The sequence below is a fragment of the Pelophylax lessonae genome, assembly GCF_965119305.1.
Source record: "Pelophylax lessonae genome assembly, chromosome: 10".
Taxonomy (NCBI): Eukaryota; Metazoa; Chordata; class Amphibia; order Anura; family Ranidae; genus Pelophylax; species Pelophylax lessonae.
In genome coordinates, this window is record NC_138777.1 from 54,589,754 (window position 1) to 54,605,905 (window position 16,152).

Consider the following 16,152-nt stretch of genomic DNA (forward strand, 5'->3'; position numbering starts at 1 on the left):
AACTTGCAGACACTTATCTGAGCAGCAAGGGTTAGTGTGGGCATTGACAGAACACTTTACAGCTTTTCTAATCTTTTGGATAAATTGAGAAGGGATTAGCACCAATTAGGTTTATTGTCTGGATCGAATTTCACACTGGTTGTACTGGTGTCAACCCATTGATAGTCTTCAGTATAACCAGCCTGCCAGATTTCTTGAATGCAATCACTGCCTGCAGCTACAGCAGGCAGCAGTGATCATTGTGTTCTCTCAGCAGGGAAGGCTCTCTGCCAGCAGAACACAACAGCACTGCAGGAGGGACTACCCGATCAACACTGTGTTGATGGGGAATCAAGAGATTTTTGCATGAAAGACAGACAATCGTATAATCTGCTTAAGTCAGGCCATAGATTGTGATTTTCTTTCCTACAACCACAAAGAAAACTGCTGGATCTCTTCCCCCCCCCATCAACACTGTCGAGCAATTGTGTTCTCCAATCTATGAATCGACTTGGGTGCAATCAGCCTGCCCACAGAGGGAATATATATTGGCTGGTACCTGCTGAACCAGCTGAGATTCGATCCATCTATGGTCAGTTTAAAGCTGAGTTCCGGCCACAGAATCGTTTTTTTTATCAATACCTCCCAAACTGTCACCCCCCCCCCCTTCATACATCAATTAATCCGGTTTTTTACAGTATAATAATAGATATGCAATTATAGAATCTTACTTTATAAAATGTGTCCTGTGCGCCGCCATCTTTGTCCGGGTTCCCCTGAAGCCGCTGCGTGTTAATGGATGCCCTGCTTCCTGGTCCGAGATGGAGAGGGGCCGTTAATGCAGCGCGAAATCTCGCGCATGCCCAGTACTATGCAATCGGCATAGTATAGGGATGCCTATCATTGCGTCATTTCCTGTTTGCAAATAAAACGATGAGAAGAGTGGCCAGCCACCTACATCACTGCCCATTGCATCCTGGGAGTGACGAGTAAGAGCTCCCAGGACGCATTGCGGGACAGGAAGTGACGGCGCGGGCCGCGGCCGCAGAGGGAGGAAGTGGAAGGAAAGGGGAGTATATTTTCTACACAAAGTAAAAAAAAAAAAAATCGTAACTACCCATTTGTTTTTCAGGTAACAAATAGCAAGCGGATGGCCCCAAAATCGATTAGGTCGATTTTGTGGCCGGAACTCCGCTTTAAGACATCTAATCTTCTTTCCTGGTAGTGATTATCAAGACAGGCAGTGAATGAAGTGAGGTGTGAATGCTGACAGCAAAAAAGTTCCACCTTCTAGTGATCTATTGCTTTCCATATGCAGAGCAAAACAAGACATTCATTCCCTCCCTTCTCGTTCATTCCATCCATCCACTCCCCCAATCCATTTGGTCATTGCGAACAGGAAAAGTTACAAGCTGCTCAGGCCATACCTTACACAGAATTACTAAATCTCTGTAGATGACAGAACGGTTGCTTGGCAATTTTCCCAACACTCATTTCAAACTTCAGCATACCAGATATTTATTTTCCGTTTTTGGAAGCTGAACACTGAAGTGGAGTAACAAAGGGTAATGCTGCTGATAAATGGGGAAATAAAGCAAATTTCTTTTTTTTTTGGAGTCACACTTTCAGCTACAATGGGCTACAGATTGCAATAGAAGTGCCAGTCATAACAAGACTTCTACCAAAGCCATAAAAAAATCATAAATCCATCTGGGCAATTTATAATGCATTTTTTTTAGGTTTTTGGCCTCAAATTCATTCTGAATGCCACATTCAGGAACCTCATGTTCAATAAACCGCTCAAAAGAATTACAGTATAGTTACAGCCTAAAACTTTGCTCAAACCTGCCAATAAAGTCACCCTTTCACGTTCTACCTAAACTTTTAATTGTTTTTAAACTAGCCATTTTGTGAAAGCAATGCAAGTTAGCAAGCCAGTTTGTACAGTTTCAGATGAAGCATAAACCAGGAAGGCTTAAAACCATCAGTTTTCAATCCACTACAAGAAGACTTTAGGATTCAGTTAAAATCCCAGCCTGAAGCTTAGGAGTGGGTGTACAATGGCCAACACAAATGGGTCAACATAACTATAAAACAATTATAAATCTAAAAAGAAAAAGCTTGTATAAATTGGGATTAAGCACGTTGGGACCTGCCTAACAAAACAAAGAGGAAATGGTTTTGTCAAAATATACTTGTCAGCATTCACTAGAACAGGTGTCATCAGCCAGAACAAGTTCTAGAGAAGGGTCACAAGGGGCCTGGCACAAGATGCTATCACAAGCCAGTGTGCACAATCGTTAAATGACAAAAGGAGGAGGAAAAAAAAAAATACATTGAGTCAAGAACGTCAAAAGGCACTGTCTACTACCCACTCCTTGCAGAGTGACCGTGTCTACAATAGTCCACCACACCCACCATTGTATACTAATCTACACTCCTTCCCCACCCAGAGTCCTTTCTGGTGTTTGAGCTTAGCCAGTTGGCTGGCACTCAACACTCATGTCAGCATATGGGCCTGTCAACTGGCTACTCAGGCCCAAACACTGTCACATGGGATAGTTCCCATACTTCAAAGCCCTGAGCAATGGGGGGGGGGGGGGGGGGGGATATTCCTCCATAGAATTAATTTGTGAGCATGGACACATTTTTCTTTTTTGTTCAACTGGCCAGTTTAGCAGCAGGGAAAAGTCTAAACCATATCAGAAAAGAAACATTACATAGGACTGCCTTAAAGCGGAGTTCCGGGCACAGAAGTAATTTTTTACTAAACATACCCCCGGGACAGTCAGGGCTAGCACATTCCACAATGGCTAGCCTCTGATCTGTCCCGGGTCGCACTTACCTTTTATAAGAAATACTTATTTATAAAATTTCTTCCACAGCGTTTCCATCTCTCTTGTGGGCAGCTGAAGCCGGCGCAGTCCTCTTCTGGGTCTTCTTCCGCGTCTTCTTGTCCCACAATGCGCCTGCACCGGCCCCTCTCGTCACTTCCGGTGCGGCGCCGCATTCCTAAACAGCTTCTGGGCATGCCCAGAAGCTGTTTAGCAGGGGAATGCGGCGTCGCCCGGAAATGACGAGCGGGGCCGGTGCCGTCGCATTGATTCCTGGGAGCTATGACGTTCAGCTCCCAGGAATCATAGCGAGACAGGAAGTGACGGGCTGAGCTGCGGCTCCGAGGGAGGAAGTACTCTGAGGTGAGTATCTACGATCTTCAATTACAAGGTAAGTAAACAAAAAAAAAAAATAACTATCCAATTCCTTTTCAGGTGAGGTCTACCTAGCGGAGGGGCACAAAAAAAAAATATCGTTTTTGTGCCCGGAACTCCGCGTTAACCTCCCTGGCGGTATGATGTCAGGAATTCTGTTCCAAAAGCAGTACTTTTTGCATGGAAATTTGGCGTTATGTATTATAGGCCTACAATTCTTAGTAATTACTGACTTCAGTAATAGTAGTAGTCATCCTAGATGTGATAAATTTGAAACACAAACGCATGAATTATAATCCAATCAATAATATAATTTTATTATACAATATATATTATAAAATTATATTATTGATTAGATTATAATTCATATATATATATATATATATATATATATATATATATATATATATATATATATATATATATATATATATATATATATATATATATATATATATAAAATAATGTTATGCGTTTGTGTTTTGTGCAACGTTTGAGTTTCCCTCCCTAGTTCCGCTCCCATGCAGCATTGCTGCTGCAGGGAACGGAACCAGGAAGTCCTCATACCAACGGACGAGCGGCAGGGATCTCGGCTGGCAATCACAGCAATGTGAGATCATCGCTGGATCGCCAGGAGAAGGTAAGAGACACCGCTGCTCGCTCTTCACATCTACCCCGAGCTTGACTCGGGGATACCGATATAGCATGGAAAATCCATGATACCGCTAAGCAGGTTAAAAAAAAATAAAATAAAATCGGCAACAGTTATAGTAGTCCCAAACCCTATTTCGATTATGACTGATATAGAAGAGGTCTATACAACCCAATCAAAGTTAGTAAAGTTCATAGTACACCAGGTAACCAGGTTTTAGAATACAGCCTCTCAAGCTCTGCTCTAGTGGGAATATAGAGCTCTGTGTAACGAGGGGAGAATTTTTTTGGAAACTGTGGATTGTGTAAACAGCCTGAAGATGGCACCCTCTGCAGGGAAGCGAGCCAAACACCTGTGAGGTAGGCACATCTAGGTAGCAGCTAACAGAAGCAATTAAGATATTGATGGGTTTGGTGAGCCTTCAGAAAAAAAAAAAAAAAACACACGTAGGACCTCTAAACTTACAGATCCTCAAAACCCTAGAGAGGGAGAGCCCTACAGTGACCCCCACACTAAGGGGCCCTATGTGACAGATTACAGGCTACATGACAATCTAGGATCAAAATACCCAGTGGCCTAGCATTTGGCTGGAAAAGGAAGGTTTTTTTTTCCCCATCTTAAAGTGTAGAAAGTACAATTTTCCCCTAAATCGGATAAAAAAAAAAACCCATACTCTTGCATTTATTTATTTCCTCCTTTATGTCCCCTTCCCGTGCCGCAACATTCCTGTTCAATGCTTAGTTAGGGCATATGAATTTGTATGAGAGAATATAGCAGTACAGTGAGCAGACAATTTAAAAGAAATACGCTCTGAGGAGGAAAAAAAATTGGATTTTTGACTAACCGTAAAATCCATTCCTCTGATGTTCATTGACAGACAGCTCCCATCATTCTTGACCATTGGGTTATGCTGCCCCCTACAGGAGTAGGACACTAGGCAGAAAAAAAATTCTGGCTACATCTATGGGCAGTCCCAGGGGGGTATACTCCCCCTCTCTGCTATAGTGACTCAGTTTTGTTACAAGCACGGTTAGGAGAATTATAACTTCACAGAGGGGGCAGGTGCTGTGTCCATCAATGAACATCAGAGAAATGGATTTTACGGTAAGTCAAAAATCCATTTTCTCTTTTGTCCATTGGACAGCTCCCGTCATTCTTGACCATTTATGTCCCCATCCAAAGCAGTGTCAAACAAGAGGGGTGGGAAACGGTGAAAAAATCCCCAAGGCTAAACAGTAGCCAACCAGGCGACAGGAGCTTAACCAAAACTGGAGCCCACCTGTAAACAATACACCCTCAAAAAGGACGATTAGGTCCTCAACAGCAGTCTGAAAAACCTTGCGGCCAAAAAGGAAGCATTTGCAGATGCCAACACATCCACTTTATAAAAATTTGTAAAAGTGTGTACCGACGACCAGGTGGCCACCTTGCAAACCTGCGTCACTTGACGTTTGATGAAGGAAGACCCAGGAGGCACTAAGCGCCCTAGTAGAGTTCGAATTAACAGTGAAAGGAGGAACCTGACCCCTGATAGAATGAGCCTGAAACAACATCTGTCTGATCCATCTGGAAATGGTCACAGAGGAAGCGGCAACCCTTGGCAAGGTCCATCCGTGAGCACAAATCGAGAGTCTGACTTCCTGAAAGACCCCCGTAGCTGCCATGTACACCCTAATTGTCCAGACCACATCCAAGGCAATTTCCTTTGGATGTTTAGGCCTGGGACACAGGGAAGGCAACACAATGCCTTCATTCAAAATGAAAGTCAGAGACCAGCTTAGGAAGGAATGATGGACAGGGGCGAAGTACTACTTTATCCTTGTGCAGAAGTGATGGCCACCAAAAAGGCCACTTTCTGGGACAGCGTAAGCAGGTGAATTTCATGAATATTTTCAAAGGGGAGTTCTGTAGAGCCTCCCACCAAATTAAGATCCCAAGGCAGCAACAGAGCCTGCACTGGAGGAACCAAATGTCAGACACCCTGACGAAAGGTACGCACCAGGGAGCGTGTGGCGAAAGGTTGTTGGAAAAAGACCACCAAGGCCGAAACCTGGCCCTTGATGGTACTCCAGGCCGAATTCTGTTCAACCCCCTGTTGAAGGAAGGCTAAGATACAGACCGAGAAGGAGTGAGGATGCACCAAGAGACTCACCACGTAATGTACATCTTCCATGTATGATGGTAGATCTTCCTAGCTTTTTAACATATGAATCACCGACGCAAGACAAACCTCTATCCTTTAGCACCTGGCATTCAGCCAAGCCATCAAAGCCAGCAACTGTAGAGCAAGAAGGAAGAAGATCGGACCTTGGGACAGCAGAGCCTCCCTGAGAGGAAGCTTCCAAAGAACGTCGGTGACCAGCTGCAATAGATTGGTGTACCAGGCCCGGTGAGGCCAGTCCAGTGCCACTCGGATGACTTGAAACCCTTCTGCCTCAATCATGTGTAGTAGTCTGGGCAGAAGCTTGAGAGGGAAGGCGTAGATCAGACAATACTGACCCAATGGGGCCACCAGCACGTCTGTGGCATCTGTCAGAGGATCCCTTGACCAAACCACAAACCTGTTGCGCCAAGACACCAACAGATCCACCTCGGGGGTGCCCCATATGAGACAACTGATGAAACACCTCCAGATGAAGGGACCACTCCTCAGTCCAACGCCTGCTGACAGATAATCTGCCTGCCAATTTTCCACCCCAGGAATGAGTATGGCAGAGAGGGCAGACCATTCTGCCTACCTTAGAATGCCAGCTACCTCCACAGAGCCGCCAGGGCATTTGTGCCCCTTTGTGATAAACATAAGCCATGGCACTGTACAATACAAGGGGTAAAAGGATTTTCTTAGCCGGAGAACCAGAGAGCGAAGCCACCATATTAGGGACTCCTTTGTTCCCTGCATATGATTGACCAGAGACTGCGGAGTCTTGTCCTATTTAGTCAGAATCTCCATTTGCAGGGACCTTGTATGGAACTGTGCAAATGGAACCGCCTCAAAAAAAAAAAAAAGAAGAGGTAGATACCATCAGGCCCAGCACCCGCATGCAAGTCCAGAGGGATGAACATTTGTTGATAGACAAATTGCAGCCTGCAATTTCTGGAGTTTGTCCAGAGGAAAAAGCACTCTGGCTATGGCCAAGTCCAGAGTCAGGCCCAAATAGTCCAGCTTTGTGGACAGAACCAGGGCAGACTTCTGAAAATTCAGAATCCAGCTGAACTCCCACAGATTGTATTGTGATCTCCAGGTTCTCCACCAGAGCAGAGAGGCTCTGCTCACAGAAAATTGTCCAAGTAGCCCAGTACCGCGATCCCTCATTGGCATAGCAAGGCAAGCACTGAAGCCAATACTTTTGTGAAGACCAGAGGAGCAGAGGCGAGACCAAAGGGTAATGCCTCAAACTGATAAATTATCCTCTCCCACAGCAAGGCGGAGAAAAGGCTGGTGACTGGAGGCAAGGAAATACCCGACGCAGGGATGCCACCACTGTTCAAATGGACTCCAGTCTGAACTTCAGTACCCGCACAAAGCAGTTTAGCGCCTTGAGGTCCAAGAGTGGACGCACTTTGCCTTCCTTCCTGGGGACTGAACAGGTTCGAGTAGAAACCCTGAAAATGTTCTGAAGTCAGAACCGGGACCATCACACCATCAAGGAACAGGTCTTGTATTGCCCCATACAGACCCTGTAACCGGTCTGGGGACAGGCGCAGGTTGGAAGAAAAAACCTTGCCAGGGGACAAGAGCAAAACTCAGTCTTGTAGCCGGCCGAATGACTGTGGACCCACTTGTCTTGCACCAGGGAACTCCACAGGTCTGGAAACCAGACCCGTGGCCCCCCTCCCAGATACGGATGAGGGCGCACCTTCATGCAGAAGGAGCCTTGTCCGTAGATCTGGAGAAGTCCGCTCTCGGCTTGGTAGGACAGGTTTGTTTGGACCCGCCAGAGTAGGCCCTGAAAGGCTTTGAACCCTTGTCAGTCAACCATGGAGGGACAAACCGAAAAAATAAAAAAAAAAAAAGCCGAGAAGGACAGTCCACATCTACGACGAGGTTCCTTGCCCTTAGTAGCTTGCAGAAGGTACTCTTTTCTGCCCCCTTTAATGAGATCATCCAGGGTAGCTCCAAACAGATGATCTCCTTGAAAGGGAAGAGCAGTTGTCAAGGCCTTTTTAGATGTCTGGTCCACAGACCAGCATTTAAGCCCCAAAAAAAAAAAAAAAAAAAAAAAAAAAAAAAAAAGACATGCCGAAGGACCACCGCCAAAACCGAGGCGAGCCGCATCCAAAGAGACATCAGATAAACTGCAGCCCCTGAACCAGCTGCTCAGCCAGCTCAGCAAAGGCAGGAGGGAGCTGTTCTCCCTCCAGGTCACAGTGTAGGAGCGTAGCTCACTTAGTCAGAGTTTGCAACACTAGGGCAATGGTAAATACCGGCTGGTAAATACCGGCTTCGTTACTGAACCAGCTAAAGTGTATATAATGCAGGCCACAGCCTTCGCCTTTCCGGTCAGTCGAATCCTTAAAAGCCAGGGACTCTTCCACCGGAACCATGGTTGTTCTGTTTAAACTGGAGACCAGAGGGTCTACCACTGGTGGCACAGTTCACTTAAGGGATTCCGGGGTAATTCCATGTAAAGCGATTTGAAACCCCAACGGGGACGCTTTGGTTGTCTGCAACAATTCTGTCAAAATCTGTGGGGAAAGGAAACACCTTTGCTCTGGGTGGCTTGTGAGTGCCAAAGGGTACCTGCGCCTTTGTCACAACTGCATCCTCCCATCTTCAGGGTCTCGCACACAGATACAATCAGTGCATCCCCCAGTGCTTTTCATGTATGGTCACATACGTGGAGGAATCATCCTCACTATCAGGATAACAGACGCGTGGTTGCAGACACAACAGGGTGACCCACATCCACGGCGGCCAAATCAGATTCAGGATCCAATGAGAGATAAGGCAGGGGGAAGGCGGGGGGGGGGGGGGGGTCATCCGCAAGCCACCTCCACCAAGGCACAAGAGACTCCAGGACTGCCGTCAGGGCATGGACGGATGGTTGGGACCCGGAGAGCCCCACAGCCTCAGAGGGGATCAGGTGGGGAAACGTGCACCAAAGACTCCACGAGTCACCAGGGGGACCCCACAACAAAAGTAACACTGCTAAGGGACAACCCCCACCACGCTGGCACCACCACCTGGTCGCCAAGCACAAGGCACAGAGCGATCCTCAGCAGAGAGGACCCCAAAAGACTCGCCACCCACCGATACAGGCACTTTCAATCACCAGAACACACTACATGTGCGGCGATCAGGAAGCTAAATGATCCAGGAATCAACACCAGGGGATAAGGAGGGGCTGCCACCACCGAAATCACTGCCCACGGGGCTCCACTGTCATGGCCACCGCTATTGACAATTTTCTTGGTTTGCATTGCAAATGGACTATACAAACATGGCCGCCGTGTATAGGAATACACAAGGGTACAACAAAATGGCAGCTCTGCACAGCACCACGAGGCCTAGAGGGACCCAGAAATTGGGAGACCAGGCTCAGGACAGAGCCAGGTCACGGCCGACCTAGCGCTTCATTGAGAAATTTCCAGGACTAAAGATACCAGCAAGGAACTAGGTCCTTACTCCTGCTATAGTCAGTTTTTTTTTTCTGCCTAGTCAGAAGTATACCCCCTTGGACTGCTCATGGGTATAGCCAAAATTTTCTGCCTAGTGCCCTACTCCTGTAGAGGGCAGCATAACCCAATGGTCCAGAATGACAGGAGCTGTGTGTCAAACAAAAGCGAATGTCTTTTCGGGGAGGGGGGGGGGGGTAAAACGACCTGATAGGTACCCACTTCAATCTGGCAGAAGTTCCTCTTCCCCTCCCCAGTCTTCCAGAAACCGTCACAGGTCCCAGAAGACTGTGGGACCATTCACATTGCAGCGTGGTTCACGCATGAGCAGTGGGCAGCTGGCTGTGAAACCCAAAACAGCATAGCCAGCTACCCACAGTTAGGATGCCAGCGTCAGGAGCGCAAATGCTAGTGAAGAACTACCCGCAAGTGAGGAGGGAGCTGGATCCCTGGACAAGCAAGTGTCCTGTTCTCAAGTCAGCAGCTACAGGATTTGTGTTGAATTCTCTTACATAGTGCACATCCTCTTTACCCACTTAAAAACCAAGCACTTTTACCCCCTTCCTGCCCAGGACAATTTTCAGCTCTCAGCGATGTTGCATTTTGAATGACAGTTGTGGTCATGCAATGCTGTACCCAAACAAATCTTTTTTTGAGACTGCTTTCTTTTGTTTGTGTCTAAACACTACTGAGTTTATTTTTTGTAAAACAAGTGAAAAAAATAAAAAAATAATGTTAAATTTTTTTTTTTTAAATCACGACTTTCTCCTTCATTGCTAGGCTGCACTAATGAGGTGGAACCGATTGGCACTGATGGGGAGGCACTTTGCAGGAGTGAAGGGCACTGATTGGCAGGCATCACTGATGGGTCTGCACAGATAATGCACTGGTTATCAGTGCAGACCCTCCTGTCAGGAGAGCCGCTTATCAGCACGCCTTTACTCACGCGCTGTCAACGCAAGTAGAGGAATGCATATAACTGGCACTTCCCCCATTTACACTGACCAGCTGGGACTGGACACAACTGATCACCTGGTAAAGAGCCTACATCATAGGCTCTTTGTGATTAGAGATGCAGCGTGCCTGGATGACACCGCATCATTAATTAGCCGTGCTGCATGCCCCCGGAGGCACGCACGAGCAGCTTGTTCTGAAGGATGTGGTATGAGGTCCAGTCAATGAAACTCCCACCTGGCCATCATTTTTCTATAGGCTGGGCAGGAAGGTGTTCGGCACAGACAGCTAGGTGTTTATGTCATCAGCCATTCACTCTAAAATGTATGCATAGGTAAGGTTTCATCTCTGTGTGTGAATGGGATTTACACTTCATTAAAAAAAAGCTTCTCTTTTATTAATGTGCAAAATAGACATACATATACAATATTAACACTTGACATTTACAGGTTATTATTCATTTACAATATATTACGTATACACAGTGCTGACTTTGTCACCAAAGAACTGGATGAATATATCTGGGTGACTTTTGTAGAACTGACCCAGAAGACGCTTCTTTTCTTTAGGGGATAGTTTAGTGTTCTCATATATAGTTTTCAACAAAGTCCACAATTCTGTCCGTGTAGTTTTCTTTGTGGCAGAATCAAGTTCGCTTTTCTCTATTCTTTGGCAGAAGGCATAACCTGGGAACAAGAGAAATTACATTTCAGAAAATGTCAACACCAGCAGCGGCTTTAGTGTTCCTTTATCTGAAGGAGATCATAATCCTGCATCTCTGCCCTACAAGTCCTGTTCTGTATGGCTTTTGAGTCTTGCACAAATAGCCAATATACATGAAACTGCTGCAACGGCTACAAACTGAACCTACACATTTAGCCTGCAGGTGTTCTTTACACACAATTACATTTTAGTGATGATACGGTAAAAGGTAAAAACTGGTAATTTTCTGCAGTGTCCCTGGATTTGTCTTCACTTCCTGCACCAGAGATGCAACAGGAAGTGAAAAAAAATTTTTTTTTTTTACAAAATCAAAGTTTCACTTTTCATTCACTACTGCCTCCAGGACAAAAAAGGTCACCACTCCACTGGGGGGAAAGACTAAAAAAAAAAAAAATTGTCAAGTGTTCTAACCCTTCATATCCATAAGTCAAATTTTAGTTTACAGCAAGTATTAAAAAAAAAAAAAAAAAAAAAAGGGAGAATAAATGGGTTTGCAGTAATACCTCACCCCTTTCTCTGCATATATTTAGCTTTCCTTCCCCCCTCCAAGCCAGAAAAGGAGAGAAGCAGCAATTCCAAGTTTAGAGGAGCATGGGAGAAGGTTGGCCGAACCATGTGGTCACAAGAGGAATCCATAGCCTTGTGTAAGCTATGACTCCACCAACTCCACTCCTGCAGAGCTTTGCTTTCACTTCAAAATGAACAGATTGGCTGGGGAGCAAAAAGGCAGGTGTACATCTGAAGGTCTGCAATAAGTATAAAAGCCAGGAGCAAATGTGCTGCAGGGCCTTTAGCTGGCGAGCAGAGTCCCAGAGGGAGGGTGGCGGCTGCCTCCTCCTCTGTAGCAGTAGCACGCAGTCACAGGCAGTTGGCTTGGGGACCAGAAGGAAGGAGCTGAACCCAGAGGTCCACGAGCACTGACCGAAGGGGTAGAGACACTGGAGACTCTCGAAAAACAGAATCGCGAGTACAAGGGGGTCGTATCTAGGGGCCTGACCTGAGGGAGAACTCCTTGGTGTAGGATAGACAGAGGATGGGTGTCAGCAGGTGGAATGAAAGGGGGTACTAGGTGTGTATCCCAAAGATAATTCATCCTAACAAGTCATCTACATAGAGACTTATCCTAAATTCATTTAAGTGGCAAGGTGAATCTGCAGCCTGGCTGCATCTTCAGACAGAAGTCCTCCTCTACTGTGAATAGTTCAAGTTGGAGTATCCCACTCTTCCCTTCTCCCATCCCCAATTTAAAAAAAAAAAAAAAAAAAAAAAAGACATTCCCTAGACTGAGCCAGAAAATAAAGTGTTAAATTGTGCATGCTGCAGTTACTATCGGTAACCCAGGGGGAATCCCAAGGTGAACAATCCAGCAGTCCCCGAGGGGCAGTACTACATAAAACTTTGCGTGTTTCATTCTGTAAGGAAGAATGAAGGCTGATTTTCATTAAAAGAGAACCTGTTACCCAAATACACTGGGGGGCAACCTTCCTGTGCACTTACCAAAAAACGTCCTAATATAAACCCAAGAAAGTGTTGCGGCAGAAAAAAAGAACATTTGTGATATATTCACCTGTGTCTTTGTCTGGATCTCTCCCCTGCTGAATAGCCACCAGCTTATCACTGACCATTTTATGCAAACTCCCAGGAATCTAAAAAAAAAAAAACCCAAAAAATTAGCATTGAATGTTGCATTTCTACAGGGGTCTTCAAACTATGGCCCTCCAGTTGTTCAGGAACAACAACTCCCATCATGCCTAGTCATGTCTGAATGTCAGAGTTTTACAATGCTCATGGGATATTTAGTTCTGCAACAGCTGGAGGGTCGTAGTTTGAGGATCCCTGCATTACTATATCCACTTGCAGCTCTGGTGTGCCAACCATCAAACTGGCTGTTTTAAAACTAATGGAACCGTGACCCACACTGCTTGTGGACTTCCGTCAGTATACGGCTTCCTTCAGTCTTTAACATGCATATTAAATATTCCAGCTGGCCCCCATACAAAGCTAGTCGACAACTTAGCTTGTACTGGACCCTTCGCTTTTATTGAACGGTCACACAGTTTATATACAGCATGGACATCCCCCTCCTGATCAGATTACCACACAGGTCAGGGGTTGCCTGATTACATTATTATATGCAGATGAAATTGTATACAGAAAGAACCTGAACTAATTCTCTAGCCATCTGGACAGAAATATGAGAGTTCATTAACAATGGGACAGACGGCTTAACAGAATCCATATCACACCTCAATACACAGAAAATAGGGAGAGCCTGTCTGACATTGAAGTTCAATACACATTATCCTAAGTGTAAACACAGAATCCATTTGAGCAATCCAAACTATATTCTCAGTGTCCATTAAGTAGCTGTCTTTCACTCCCAGTGACGGTGAGTACCGTCACAAAAACAAATCTGGTTGGTGACCAAATCTAAAACAATGGTCAAAGAGGTAGTGATGGACTAATTAGACGGCGCCTTAAAGTGGTGGTAAAACCTAGAATTTTTTATATTTACCGACAGGTAAGTTTTGATTAAGGCTTACCTGTAGGTAAAAATGAAAATCCCCTAAATGTGCATAGTTTAGGAGATATTCTTGCAAGCAACAGCCAGTGAAGTCTTCGGCGCATGCGCTCTGAATGGCATACCCGTGTTGTTCTTTCAGAGCTGTGTGCCGGAGCCGTGACTCCCATGTGCGGGAGTGACGCAATTGCAGCTCGTCCAAGCAGATGCTTAAGAGTTCCTGAACCCTGAAGACCGACCAGATGAAGATGGAAGCCTCTGCAGTGATGACAGTGGGTCACTGAAGGGCTTTGTTTTAAAAAGGAAAGTTTATAATGTATCAGCTTGAACGTGGAATTTTTTTTTTTTTTTTTTTTTAACCATCGCTTTGTGTCAAATAATTCACATATTTGTGTGTGTGTGAAGACTAAGCAACCGAGATTCATCACCTGCCCAAGGCACTGGTGATTCACTTCAATCACGATTAGGGCACTTCTTCAGCACCAAAGCACTTGGGAACAAGGACATTCTTCCAAAAATGTCTTTCCTGCAACAAATTTGCACGATTCCCCCTTCACCACAGACCGTGTTGACCGGAATGCCTCCCATCCATGCCACGGTATTCTCCTGGTGGAGGAAGCCATCCCTGCCAGGAGAAGACTGAATATGCTAGCAGGCTGGTTGTACCCAAGTTGATCAGTTAACTTTGGTACATTCAGCCTGCCCATACATGGTTCGAATCTCATCTGGTTCTGGCTGAAATTGACTGAGATTCAAATCCTCTATGACTGGCTTAAGTCTTCCAAAATGTAGCCAATTATATAGGAATTATTAACCACAACCCATGTAAAACCCTCTTGCAGGACCGCGGTAACAACCCCGGTTTTCCTCCCCACCCCCACAAATAGGCCTTACAGGCCATTGCTTACTCCTTTCGCCCAAGAGCAAAATGGAATTTGATCCAAATCAAAGAATTCTTCAGCCCAAAAAAAAAAAAAAAAAAAAACCCTCATCTTTGTTGGGATGGTTACTGCACTTAATATGGTGTCATAGAATAAGCCCACAACATGTCCATCATCCAACCATTTCAACCTAGTTAGTTACCTTGAACACATCCTTGTGGTGGTCCAGCAAGAAAAGTACCAGCATGTCAGACTTTCCCTTGGAGAGATTCTTGTGGTCAACAATGGCTCGAGAGAACTTTCTCTTTACAGTCATTCGGTTGTCACTCTTCAAAAAAATAAATGATATAGTCACAAATCTATACAATATATGTCAGTTAAACGAGAATAAACCCCTAGGCACAACAATAATCCTTAGCACTGCTCAGGTTTTAGAATGGACAGAAATACAAATCGCTTGGTTTAAAAATCTGAACACGTGCCTCCTTCTGAAGAATTCTCATATTTCTATTGCCTTTAGGCTGCATTTATTTTACTTTAAAAATGTAAAGGAGAATCAAAAGTCTACACTTGTGCAAGTTTAAATTTCTATATTGTTTTCTTTCAACCCTAATGACTCCAGGCAAATACAGAAGAGCACATCCTAAAGCTTACTTGCTGAAAAACAGCTGGAATACATAAAGGGAGCCATTGCATCTGCCAAACGATTTCTTATTTCTGTCCATCTAGTTGTCCAATCACAACAGAGCTTTGTCCAAATGACAGTAGACCGATTTTTATCTGCTGCACTAACACTTGTTCTCCCCCCCAGTCTAACTACATAGTGAAAAGCTGAAAAGGGGAGCAGTCCAATGAGCTCACATCTGTCACTTTGTTGTCCCCTCCCAACAGCATGCCCCTTTAACAAATTAGTGCTGCAGCACAACTGATTGGCACCTTGTGCTGTTTTTTTTTTCACTTGCCCAATCCGAGCTCAACTATACAGGGATTTAAGAGGCTGAGATCTCCATCTCTAAGTAAAGATCCATAAAGCTGCCCATACACGTCGCAACTCATACAAAGTACATGTATTGTCCATATAAGTGCCGGTTCACATTTGTGCGATGCGGGAACGCTACGAATATGCAGCGTGAACCCGCATCACATCCGCACCTCTGGCAGTTCACACTGCCATATGCGATACGCAGGGGGTGTCAATTAAAAGTTGACACCCCCAGTTGCGATCGCATATCGCAGTGTGATCTGCAAGTTCGCACAGAATCGGATCGCACTAGTGTGAACCACTATGCGATCCGATTCTGCTGCGGATAAAAAAAAAAAGCCTCATGTGCGAGTTTATTGCGGATGCGGTGCAAATTCAGCAATGCAAGTGTATGGCTGAAATTCGCACCGCACATGATTGCATGTAATTTAGGAGCAGTGCGCTCCGAATTACATGCGATCTCCGCAATCGCACAAATGTGAACTGGGCTTAAGTGGAGATGCACTACAGACTTTTTACGCAGATCTTTCTACCAGCAAAATCCTGCATACATTTCAGCACCCATGTGCATTCATTTTTATCTGCATGGATATTAGCTTTATTGGTTATGTATTTGAATATGGAATACAGTTCAG

General features: G+C 45.2%; 1 protein-coding gene across 1 annotated transcript in view; it reads right to left on the bottom strand.

Annotated features, from left to right (window-relative positions):
• Window positions 1-10,802: 10,802 nt before the first annotated feature.
• Window positions 10,803-16,152, bottom strand: part of DEPDC7 (DEP domain containing 7) — a 41,795-nt gene continuing 36,445 nt past the window's right edge. Inside the window, exons 7-9 of the mRNA XM_082270594.1 lie at window positions 14,738-14,863; window positions 12,701-12,779; window positions 10,803-11,096 (exon numbers count right to left, since the gene is read on the bottom strand). Coding sequence (XP_082126720.1) covers window positions 10,882-11,096; window positions 12,701-12,779; window positions 14,738-14,863 — 420 coding nt within the window. The 3' untranslated portion in view covers window positions 10,803-10,881. The remainder of the gene's footprint in view (window positions 11,097-12,700; window positions 12,780-14,737; window positions 14,864-16,152) is intronic.